This window comes from Pararge aegeria, chromosome 3, assembly GCF_905163445.1.
Source record: "Pararge aegeria chromosome 3, ilParAegt1.1, whole genome shotgun sequence".
Classification (NCBI taxonomy): Eukaryota; Metazoa; Arthropoda; class Insecta; order Lepidoptera; family Nymphalidae; genus Pararge; species Pararge aegeria.
This window is the reverse complement of record NC_053182.1, coordinates 8,221,129-8,234,031: the sequence shown is the minus strand read 5'-3', so window position 1 is coordinate 8,234,031 and position 12,903 is coordinate 8,221,129. Positions and strand designations below refer to the sequence as shown.

At 37.3% G+C, this 12,903-nt stretch overlaps 1 protein-coding gene across 5 annotated transcripts in view; it reads right to left on the bottom strand.

Moving 5' to 3' along the window:
* The window catches only part of LOC120637119, a 228,471-nt gene that overhangs the window by 37,543 nt on the left and 178,025 nt on the right, over positions 1-12,903 (bottom strand). For all 5 annotated transcript variants that reach the window (XM_039908773.1, XM_039908774.1, XM_039908777.1 and 2 more), the window contains 3 exons: positions 11,925-12,128; positions 11,198-11,324; positions 9,785-9,975 (listed from right to left, as the gene is read on the bottom strand). In XM_039908773.1, the coding sequence (XP_039764707.1) occupies positions 9,785-9,975; positions 11,198-11,324; positions 11,925-12,128 (522 nt within the window). The remainder of the gene's footprint in view (positions 1-9,784; positions 9,976-11,197; positions 11,325-11,924; positions 12,129-12,903) is intronic.

Below are 12,903 nucleotides of genomic sequence, written 5' to 3'. Positions count from 1 at the left end.
TCCTGAGCTAGAAAGTAGCCTATTCAACTAACTATGCCAGAAATCAAGTTGATTGTTTGCTTTGATAAAGCGTGCAGGAAGGAGAAATTAACCAACAAAAACACATCGCAAAATCATTTTAGGATTTAGAAGTAGACTTTTACGGCAGACTTTAAGTAGTAATATTAGTACCTAGGTAGGTAGAATAGACCAAATAATCAAAAGTGCTACTTTCTTGCTCCGTAGGACTGCCCACAAAATATTTTTCCAGGCCTCCCGCTAGGTGTGTGCAGTTTTTTAGTTTGGGGTGGTATTTACTTGCAAATTGTAATTTAAAACTTCACAAAATTGAAGAAAAGTCAGTAGAAACCTTAACTTTACAACCGTAACAACCTTAATTTTCAACTTAGGTACATCACTTTTAAGAAAAAGCTCTTAAACCGTTACCACTTTGTTACCTACTCAAACTGTTTTCACAATAGATCTTAATTTTTTTTGTTCACTTTGAAATCCCACCTGCATTCTGTTTACATAGTCCTATGGTTACCGTGCAGAGAACGCTTCTAGGTAAGAGATAAGCCCGCCTCTGAGATTATGTTATTATTCTAATATCCTTTGTATCTTAAATTCTTTCTTTAAGTTTTTGTTTTTCTGTCATTAAGATGTACATTAAGAATACCGACTACCGATCTATCTAACGTCATAAAATAGCTATTAAAGTGACGTCAAAATTTACAACTTTTCAAATAGTAACTAACTAACTAGTAAAGCCGATGTATAAAAAACAGTTATACACGCATCACTATAAACTTAGGCGGGATCAGAGACTGTAAAAAGAATGTCAAAAAATGTGCGGAGGGTACGGAGTTGATTAACATGGGTGGAACGATATCACCTTATGATAGACGACTAAGACCCCGGGAGGTATCTTTGCATCGTTCGAGTCCATGTAGGACTGAGGTGCATCTTTTTTGCTTTTTCGGAAGGACATTTGCCGATAACCACTTGTGGGAGGTTGCTACGGCGTCACCGGGGGAGTGAGGGGTGTGGGGCGAGCGCGAAAGCTCGCCATGAGAAGACCCCCAGGGCTCGACGACCAGCCACCCACCCACCAGCTCAATGTCATGACCATTGGTTATTAATCAAATATAATTTTAATTGTTTCTATCTATTAACTAATTATTAATTATTAGGGTATTTGTTAAAAACTTATCAATTTAATAAAATATCTGGCAAATATGAAATTATAGTAATCAAAAGTTTGTTTATTTACCCACTTTATAAAGTTACTGTAACACTTACGTAAAAAGATCCCATCAAAGGTTCTATGGAACAAGAGGTTTTAAATTCTGGAGTCCTTAGGGTTTACTACTCTTAAAGCAGTAGTTTAATATTGTTGACGTTTTTATATGCCATATGAAACTGCCGTTTTGTAATAAAACTACATTAAGGGAAGCTATGGTATTAAGTCCTCTGATTCTCTGTTATATATATAAATCGACATGTGTATGTAATTCACCATGGCATCAAAACTCTGTACAGTTTTTGCGTTGTGGTATGGTTAAGTTAACGTACCTACGCAAGATGCACGCCATTTGCTCACATACTGAAGAAGCGACATACGTAATTAGGTAGGTAGTAGTAGGTAGGCTGTTTTGCTTTTTTAGTGTGCGAGATATTGGTACGTATGTTCTCTTGTTTGTTTGTCTGTTTGAAATCTTTATTGGTATGGCAGTTATATTAAACCAATACTGTTCGGTTTGTACGCAACCTCGTATCGGAACGCTAAATCGCTTAGCGACACGTTTTATTGGTTACTAGCCACGGCAGTAGCCTCCCACTTCAAACATTTTGAGCATATCAATTTGTTTAGTTAAGAGAATCTTTTAACTTTAATTTTTAAGAAGCGAAAGCATTTTTATCTCTTTAGTAATGACAAGTTTCTTGGGAACAACCAAATCTATTTGGCATGAGAAATGACTTGATATGAACCTACCTACTGATACAAACTGGCTTCACTTAACGGAATACCGGATAGTGGGCGCAATGAGCAGCGACCCTGCTTTCTGAGTCAAAGGCCGTGGGTTCGATTCCCACAACTGGACAATATTTGTGTGATGAACATGAATGTTTTTCAGTGTCTGGGTGTTTATCTATATATTATAAGTATTTATGTATATTATTCATAAAAATTATTCATCAGTTATCTTTGTACCTATAACCCAAGCTACGCTTACTTTGGGATACAATATGGCGATGTGTGTATTGTCGTAGTATATTTATTATTATAATTATTATTTATTATTATACACATATTTTATTAACACATATTTTATACAAAGTAAATACATATGTAGAAGAAACTTAGAATATAAAATAGAGCGTGCAAAGGCGGTCTTATCATAAAAGCGATCCCTTCCAGACAACCTTTGACGTTATGAAAAACCCTTCCCTTCATCATGCTACAAAGAAATAACTGTAGCTGTTACTGATGTCAAAGATAACGTCATAAAACAAAATTACGAATTCAATTCGATAGAATCATTGCGAACTTAATACAAGTATCAAAATGTTATCACATCACGCCACGCCACCACAAGGCACCAAAGTGAGTGCGTACCTATTGTTCGGATATGATAATTATTGATAAATGAAACAGGAAACTGCTGTTGGTATTATCTTAATTCATTTCTATTAATAATAGTATAGTGTCAGAGCATTTCCGTTAGTGATATTGCAACCACCGCTGCATTTGTTTGTACCAGCACTTGATAAAAGTGGAATAGGACACATTTTGGTAGCACCGGAGAAATATCTGAAATGAAATAGCTACGTACGTATAAAATGGATGATTTCAAGTGAACGTTTGTGGATGATTATCGATGCAATATCGATCTGGTATCAATTCCCTTATCGTTTTCGGATAAGAACAAAGGCGGGTTAATAGTGTCTGTATAACGTTACGCGGTTAGTGTTTTATCTACTTGTTAGCAGTGCCCTACGGTTTCATCTACGTTAAACGGTGGGTTTACTGTGATGTTATATTATGGTCTTAATAACTTTACTCAATTATATAGGTATGGTACTATACGGTAAGGAAGGTACCTATTCCCTTAAGATTCGCGTAAGTTTTCAACCATACCCACATCCTTAGCGTATTAACGTCTCACTGCTGGGCCCAGGTCTCCTCTCTTATAAGAGGGGGAATGTTTTAGCGCAAGGACCCACCACGCTGCACAAAAGCAGTTTCGTGGGCTTTAACGACTATTATCACAAGTTACTTATAATAACCGGGACTGACGGCTTAACGCGCTCCCCGTGGCATAGGGGTTTACATCGCCGATTGTCTAACTCCTGGTTCGTACTGAGAGTTTCGTAACATTAAAGCCCAGTACCTAACAAGTTATTGACCGACCCGGGGTTCGACCTCGTGTACAAAATGATAATCACTAGACCAACCTCACTAGAGGCAGTTCAAACGTGCCTACGTATGGACAAATAAGCAAATTCTTTGCGTTAAGCTTTGTCTTATTTATTACCTACCTAGGTAATATACTAAAGATACCACGGGGTGCTTGTGTGATTTAAAAAATATACCTATACTCTTAAAATTTTTGACAGTTAAAAAACAAATGGGTTTTGGCTGTGTACCAAAGAATTGTAAGTATGTTCGGAGAAGTAGTTATAAACTTATAGGTAGCCGTCTCGATGAAAGTTTTCGGCGGTGTGCTACAGAGAAAGTTGCACATCATTCGGATTAAAGATTATAACCTTACGAAGTATGAGTAATGAGCATTTCTATGAGAGAAGTATGATTGTACCGAGTGGTCATATTATGTAGGGCGCCGGCGCGGCCGACCGTCGGCCTCAAAGCCTGACCGGTTGCCATCTTTGGCAGCGACCGGTTTGTATATACGCTCTCTGTACATAACACTTTAATTCGATGTTTAAACTTTGTTTTACGATCTTTTACTGACACAGAATTGGTATCTTGTAATAATGTAATACGGAAAGTTTTTAATAGTATCTTTGTAAGTAGATACATACCCAGGAATTATTACAACGGACAGATAGTAACGTAACAACTCTTTATTGCGCAAAATGAGAAAAGGAAACAAAAAGATTAAAACTATGAACAATATAATATAATGCTCAAAAGCAATCTTATCGCTTATAGCGATCTCATCCAGATAGCCTTTTGTGGAAGAATCAACTATAAAGGAAAATGTTAGGGAAAAGCAGACAGGTTTAACATGTACCTACTCGTAGCTATGACGTTGGCCCAGAAGCAATAGTTATTTCTGCTCAGCAAATATGAGTATAAAGTTAGCCTATAACTATAGCATATAGCCTATAACAGTGATAGCATATAGTTTTAGTACCTAATAGTAGCATTTTTTAAGCACTTCACTGAAAAACTACTGAAACAATTTAAACGCCTACCCTTGAACAAATAAAATATTAAACAGCAAGATGTTTGTATAACAGGTACTCGAATGGTGACCTGTGAACGTTTTAAGTCCACCAGAACCAGAAGGTAACAGAGCACGCTGAAGAAGTCCAATGCTATTAGGTATGTGATAATAATAAATAATAATTATAATAATAAATATACTACGACAATACACACATCGCCATATTGTATCCCAAAGTAAGCGTAGCTTGGGTTATAGGTACAAAGATAACTGATGAATAATTTTTATGAATAATATACATAAATACTTATAATATATAGATAAACACCCAGACACTGAAAAACATTCATGTTCATCACACAAATATTGTCCAGTTGTGGGAATCGAACCCACGGCCTTTGACTCAGAAAGCAGGGTCGCTGCTCATTGCGCCCACTATCCGGTATTCCGTTAAGTGAAGCCAGTTTGTATCAGTAGGTAGGTTCATATCAAGTCATTTCTCATGCCAAATAGATTTGGTTGTTCCCAAGAAACTTGTCATTACTAAAGAGATAAAAATGCTTTCGCTTCTCAAAAATTAAAGTTAAAAGATTCTCTTAACTAAACAAATTGATATGCTCAAAATGTTTGAAGTGGGAGGCTACTGCCGTGGCTAGTAACCAATAAAACGTGTCGCTAAGCGATTTAGCGTTCCGATACGAGGTTGCGTACAAACCGAACAGTATTGGTTTAATATAACTGCCATACCCCTAACAGGTTAGCCCGCTACCATCTTAGACTGTCCGCCCTTAGCAGCAGGTGAGATTGCATTGAAGGGCTAACTTGTACCTAGTGCAATAAAAGAAATAAAAGATAACAATGCTATCTTCGTCTATGGGAAATATTGAGAAAGGGACTGCACTGCTTTAAGACCGGTCAATTTACTTTAGGTTTTTGTACAACCGAATTGACACCACTGTTTAATGTTTTTGTTATCAGCTAATGCACCCGATTATGACTGCCCGAAGAAATAGTTAGCTCCGCTAGAGCGTTCAATGCTAGATATGTTCATAATGCCTACACTAGGAGCTAAGTTGGTAGACATGGGCATACCCAGCTATTTTGAGAAACCCTCTCGAGCCCCGACACCCCAACCCGTTAGTATTTGAGGCGTGATCTTATACTCCTAACCGACGACCCAAACATGTCCCGGATGATGAAATGAGGATAAACAATTCCTACGAATTTATACGATTATGTGAACTCAACACAGCGTCGTCGCCAGCGAAGGGAAAGTCCCCATTTTTTAACGTCAACTCAAGGACAAACCTTAATTACTCAACGTCATCCTGACACTATGTCCGAGCTACACGGGAGGGCCCATAGGTAGAGTTTCCCCCGATGTCGCAGAGACTAGAGTGTCAAGTATGAGATCTTATTTCTAAGTTTACTTTTTACGAGCCAGAAGAAGCGCCATCTAGTAACAATACGGTTTCCCAGTATTTCAACTAGATGGGGCTCCTTCGATACCATAAAAATCGTAGGTTACTTTAACGCGATCGATTAAGGAAACGTCGTTTGTAGAAAATCTGTCACTGCACTCTAGGGCTCAACTCCTGGCGGAGATGCTGTTACAACCCTGGTGGTTATCAACTAGTTACGATCTATCCGAAAGAAATCAATCATTCCTCCCTCGCACACGGCGCTATGACACGGGTGACTCACGAGAAGCCGGCTGGCAGGGCGACTGGCGACGGCGAGCGACGGTTGATTCACTGCACGCGTACTATTATGCACATATTGATGCCGCAGGTAACAGAAACGTTATTGTGTACTGGATGCTATTGTGCAGCCGAACTTTTGAGGTCCTCTAACCGATTGTTAGCGCCTTATATTGTGGTATTGTTCTGCGGGACGGACGTGTAGGTTTATTATTTAGATTGGAACAATAACAGTAGATACCTACCTATTTGAGAACACAAACGATTTGTTGGTCGCTTTGTATAATAGTTACAGGCACAGCTGTCAAGAGTTTAATATTTATTATCGTTACATTCAAACTATGGATGGATTCAATGAACTTCTTGATAATACTTATTTACTATAGTTCCTACCTACCTAGGGCATCTATTAAATTAATACTGTAGTTTTGAATTTTTAGTTCCCAATAATTCTTTAGCTCTACCTTCTCAGTTCGCTTGTGGGTTTTGAATCAAATAAGAAATATTATTTTAATTATTAAACTACTCTTATCTTTATCTAAGTTGGCGGAAGTAAACATTTAAATATTTATTAATGGCAAAGCGCGTGAACATAACATATTTAAATGATTCAATAGAGATAAAAGAGTAAGGTAGCGCCATCTATAAGTCGCGACGTACACTAATGGATCACACGTTTTGCGCGGCTCGCTATTACACTGATTTGCCAGTTTTTTAAATTTTATCTTTTACATTACTTCTAAAGTACAAAATACCGGTACGTGCAGTCTGAGCGACTAGGCGAGCATGGTCAAGGAATTCTGTACGGATACGTAATATTTTTCATATCGTTCTTATCAGTTCCAGTTGTATGTATGCATTTACAGCTTAGCAGCAAGATAAAAGAGTTGTAAATTTGAAAATTTGGTACGAAGACGAGTAGGTATTTGAGCACAACTAAGTATGTAGGTACAATGATTTAATATCACGAGGGTTTTTTTGTTTTTGTTTTAATCGGGATAACATTTTAAAATAAGCGTTAAAAAGGTTAAAATGGATTTTATATTAAACATTTTCTAAAATAGTTTTTTTTAACTCTATAAGAGTAGGTAGGTATAAGACGTATCATTTTTAATAAATAGGTAGGTATGGCATTAAAAACCATTGCCCCGCTATGACTAGGCGCTGTTCTCTAATGACCAAATAAGGACTCGAGCCACTTGTTTTAATTTTTATTCTGACTATTACAGAGTTTATCTACTAATCACTTATTTAAAAGGAAAACCAATAAACGGTCAATTTTCTATAAATGGTGTTTGGGTAACAACAATGGGTCATTTGAGAGTTTGACGGTTGTTATCCGGTTCATCAACTCGTAAGATAAAGAATATTAAGACGAAGTCAAACCTATAATTTAGGTAGGTAATTGAAATTCACCAATTATTGGTCCATCTCACTTGTACCTTTTGTAGTAAGGATACTAAAAAAATTAGAGCCAAGTGAAATTAAAATTACGCACCACTTAGACATAAACCACGAATTTGTGTATGAATTCGTTTAGTATCTACATATTCATGTTAATCTTTGAGATTTTTCTATTTCCACGGTTCCACTTGAAATAAAAATAAGACTACAAAATACCTAAAAAATATTTATTGACATGTTAGTTTTAGTTCCACCGTTTTAAGGAAGACTCGGTTAAAACACAGTCACTGTATGAAAGTTGATATGCGTCCTAATAACTTCTACCTACTACTAAAAGTCTACTTTTCAAACGTCAAGTCTGTCTATCTTTTTATTTCGAAACAAAAAAAATTATTGAGACGAAATAAAAGAAACATTAAAATTAGTCACGAAAGTGTGAGAAAAATGCACCAAATGGAGATCCTCCGCTTTTATTGTAGTCGGTTAAAAATAGTTACTAGAGCTACACAATATACCTACCTACTAACTCGTTATATTCTTAAAAGCGGATATGAATACGTTTAGAAACAATGTGGGCGACAGGTAGGTATTTTAAATCGCGTAAGCAAAGAATTCTACGTCGACGGATAGTAGGAACGCCATGATGACGTGAGATCTTAATATAAATTTTACCATCATTTATTTGGTTCGTAAACATGAGATGATTTGTGGAAATAATATGACCAAACGGCTAATTTATCATGTGAGTATCTTATAGAATCAATCATTGTGTTAAATCATTGGAAAATGAAATTCGTCCAGAAACCTTTGATAAATAAGTGTGCAATTAGCATATTATTTGATTGACCTATAGTGTAACGTAAGATACGTTCTGAATTCTGATATTAGAATTTCGTTTTAATTAAATACCATTGTAAATTCTTAGTTTTTTTATTATAATACCATAGATGATCGCCTAGTGGTGAGAGCGAAGCGGTGGTAGTCTAGTGGTTAACTTTAACTTTCCTAAGTTATGTGCGTTTTTTAACTTGAACAACAACAACAACAACTAAAACATCGTGAGGAAACCTGCATGCATAAGAGAGAGATGATGAAGTTCCCAAAGGTGTGAGAAATATAACCGATCTGCACTTGGCCGGCGTGGTCGACTACGGCCTGAACTCTTCTTATTATGAGAAGAGACCCGTCCTATATAGAGGACCGGTAATGGTTTTAAATCTTAAGGAGATTATTTTATTATTTTTTTATCGTAGCCTTAAGTAATTAATAAATATACTAAAACAAAACACACATCGCTATCTAGCCCCAAAGTAAGCGTAGCTTGTGTTATGGGTACTAAGATTTCTGATGAATATTTTTATGAATAACATACATAAATACTTATAGTATACAGATTAACACCCAGACACTGAAAAACATTCATGTTCATCACACAAACATGTTCCAGTTGTGGGAATCGAACCCACGGCCATGGACTTAGAAAGCAGGGTCACTGCCCACTGCGCCCGTCGGCCGTAAAGTGTCCCATTATTGGACAAAAGGCATTCCTTCTACCCCTTATACAGCGATTAGGGGTAGAAGGAATGCCTATAATTATAAATGACTATTGGGTGAGAGCTGAGTTGCGAATTGTAATCCGTGAAATAAGTATTAAACGAGTTACTACCACATCGTACCTACACTTAAATCAATGCTTTCATGGATCTCATAATAAAAATGGAAAGCCGTCTACAATGATGTGCTCTAATATTAGAGATCTAAGACAATACACCAATATGATACACCTAAACAAAACACTTATTTTTAGCGATACACTTAATTGCAAAAGTTCATTTTATTATATAAAACTTCTCTGTTCTTGAAAAACGAATCTTACAGATTGAAAACATTGGGTTGCGTCTACGCAATATACCTACATAATTTTATTGTAAGGAACAGGAGGTGATTTGTTTACTTCCCGGGCACAGTGGAGAGCTAAGTGGTCAAGTATTTTAGCCTGGAAAGGGGAAAATTCTGGTTTCTTTTCTCTGGTCTTGTAGGACATTTCGGTCTGGTAGGGCGTTTCGTTACTGTGCCGCGTAGAAACCGATTAGGAGTTTAATTAAACTGAAATACCCTAAAACGTCCTATCCCCGCTACCATCTTTGATTACATCGTAACTTAAATACAGAAAATGCAGTCTTGGCTAACTTTTAGTGGAATAAAGATAAACTAACGATCCGAAATAAAACCTTTTAGAAGTTTGTTAAAAATTCTTTTAAGTAAGTGATAAGACAAAACGCTTACCCTTTCGTATTAATAGACTCGTAACTCTTCGTAAGGCTTCTCTGGGAGACTTCTGAAAGAATTTGGGCGTCAAGTTTGGAGGCAACGTAAGCGGCTTGCGGGCGGCGGCAGAATTTTCCCAGGGTATTGGAAGGTCCGTCGCTATTTTTGACGATGTTGTTATTCTATCAAGGTGCTCCGTTGAGGCCGGCCTTTAACAAAAAGCTGATATTAATACACGAGTCCTAAAACATGAAAACCTTAAAAGTTAAAGGCTGGGTGGGAGATATAAGAAAACCGTTTCTTAAACTCCGTTTACTACTTTCTGCTAGGTTTTTTTTTTATGGAATTAATTGACTAATCAAGTAGATAACCCATCAGGGTCTGGTAAGTTATTCACACTTATTTATTGAAACTTTTAACACTATTCTTAATTTAAATTTATTAAAATTTATTTTCTATTTTTTAGTTCGGTTTTCTATAAAAAGCGTGTTTTTTTATTTATATATATATACATAGTGTAGTTCTATCACAATATCATTTGGCGCTGTAGTTATGTCAATTGGAGCCAACAACAAAGTGGTAGCAGCGTGTCCCGTGGTAATAATAGAGGTCAGTGGACAGTGACGAGGTTACAGTAAAATCGGAAGATTCTCAACTAATATTGATTTCAGTAATATCATATTATAGTTATTATAGATTCTTGAAAGAGACTAGGAACTCATAGACGCCACTTAGTCGAAGGCGGTAAATATTTCAAATGTAGAGGCCAGAATATTAATCATTGTTGCAAAAGCCATGCTAAATATTTGCAATGCAAGTTGTGTGCCCGAGGCGTGTGATTCGTGCAACGAATAATTTATGCCTTCAATCTTAAAGTATTTACGCTAGGTAGGGCATATTATATTACCTACTGACATTGTTGAAATGCAACAAGCTTTCCTAAGAAAAGTCAAACTTTTAGAGAAATATTAGTCAGCGGAGATTCGCCCATAGTAAGCAATACCTAAACATGAGTTATGTCGTCGTTAATGAAGCAAAACATCATCATCATGATCAGGTCAACCAATGGAGGTCCACTGCTGGACATAGGTATTTCCAAATACCACAGTCTTGTGCCGCTTCCCAGCGGCTCCCTGCCACTCGCTTGATGTCGTCCGTCTACCTCGTCGGGGGTTTGCGTTTACTGATGCGATACCCTAATGTCCATCGGTTGTCCGAGCTATGTGCCCCACCCATTGCTACTTTAGCTTCGCGACTTTTTGAGCAATGTCGGTTATTCTGGTTTTTCCATGGATCTCCTCATTCGAGATTTGGAGGCGATACTACTATCGCTACGAAGGAAAGTGAGTTCTTAGTAATAAGGAGCTCACTTCACATGCTAGATGAAAAAAAATACATAAATAGAAATAAAAATTGAAATAGCTCATTTACCGATGTCGTTGACGAGGGTACCAGCCGCGTGGGGGACCGCCTAGGCGAAGTAGATCCGCTCCAGTACATACTCCAGAGGTGCCCATGACAGAACCACGCCCATAGCCTCCTAATGTAGCACTACTACCTGTATTCCAAAATATAAAACCATCAATTAATTGGCCTGAATACACTGCTCAACTAACATAAGTGAGATTAAATAATAAAAGGGGCTACATAAGTTTAACGTAAAAGAAACTTGAAAGAAATGGTTAAGATACTTCTTGCAAAATTAAATTCCATGAATGAATGAATGAATATACTTTTAATGCACACCACAAAAAGTACATAAAAAAGGAAAGTAAAACAAAAACATCGCATACACTTCGGCGGCCTTATAGCTTCATAGCCATTCCATAATGTAGGAACCCTTAACCGTCATTTCTCTGTTTAGCTTACAGCATATAGACGCCTAAATTTGATATAGACTGTACAAAAATTTATGGTGAATGTAAGGATTAAAATACACCGCGTATTTTCATCACTTTAATATAGAGACTGTTGTATCAAAGAAGGTCTTTAACAATAAATCTTAAGAATTGTAACAACAGTTCCCTATATAAGCTTTTATGAAATGATTGTAGTAGATAGTAGTACCAGAAATGTATAAAGTAAATGTATAAAGAAAACGTATATAGCTTAAAGTAAATCATGCTATTTGAGAAAATGAATAAAAATGTAAACACACCTATAGTCTGCATAGAGTTAACTGTGTTGTTTCTTGGTGGTCCCGTTGAATTTCTTGGCGGTGTTCGAGGTACATCACAACCACGAGCAAACACCGGCGTTTCGGGTAGACTAGCTGAAGTCTGAAGTTGACCGCGGACATTTGACGAAGATTCGCGGTTCTGACGCTGTAAGGTTCTTCGTCTAGCACCGCTAGCTCCAGTGTCTGCAAGTTTTATAATATTTTTAAATTTGCTCGGCAATGCTTTATTTTTATAAAAACTTCTGAAATCTAAGTTCAGTCATCATCATTATAGCGGCAACATTAGCAGCCCATTACAGGGCATGGGTCTGCTCCCACAATGTGAAGGGGTTAAGACCATAGTCCACCACGCTGTCCAGGTTAGAAGACTGGACGTTTCCATATGATGTTTTCCTTCACCGTTGAAGCAAGTTATATTTTAACTGCTTGGAACGCACATAACTTACAAAAGTTAGACGGTGTGCTGGGATTCGAACTCGGGTCGCCGCAGTGGCGTGCACTGGGTTTCCTACCAGGGTATTCATACAGCAGGAAAATTGCATGAAAAGGCTTAAATTCTCCTCCTATACGAGTTATATATCAATTTCAGGGTATGCAGTGCTTTTGTGGATGTATCAAGTGCACGCCACTGGCTCCCCGAATGTGAAGTTGAAGTCCTACTGGGCTATCGCCACTTCACCGCTTCACCGCTAAATTCAGTACGTCATTATACTTATAAGGCTTAGAGGGACTGTAAGGATGTCCAGATTCTGATGCAATTACACCTATGGGTTGTTTACGTAATTTGGATTCAGAAAAATCCCACTTCTGAAGAATAATCTGCCTTTAGGCAATTATAAGAATCAGCAGATTCGGCCCCTTGCCTCAGGGCAAGGATTCAATATAAGATACTCTCGCTACGCTCTGATGTAACTCGACAACAGGTACCTGGTTACATGCGATTTATCCCGGTGGCGCC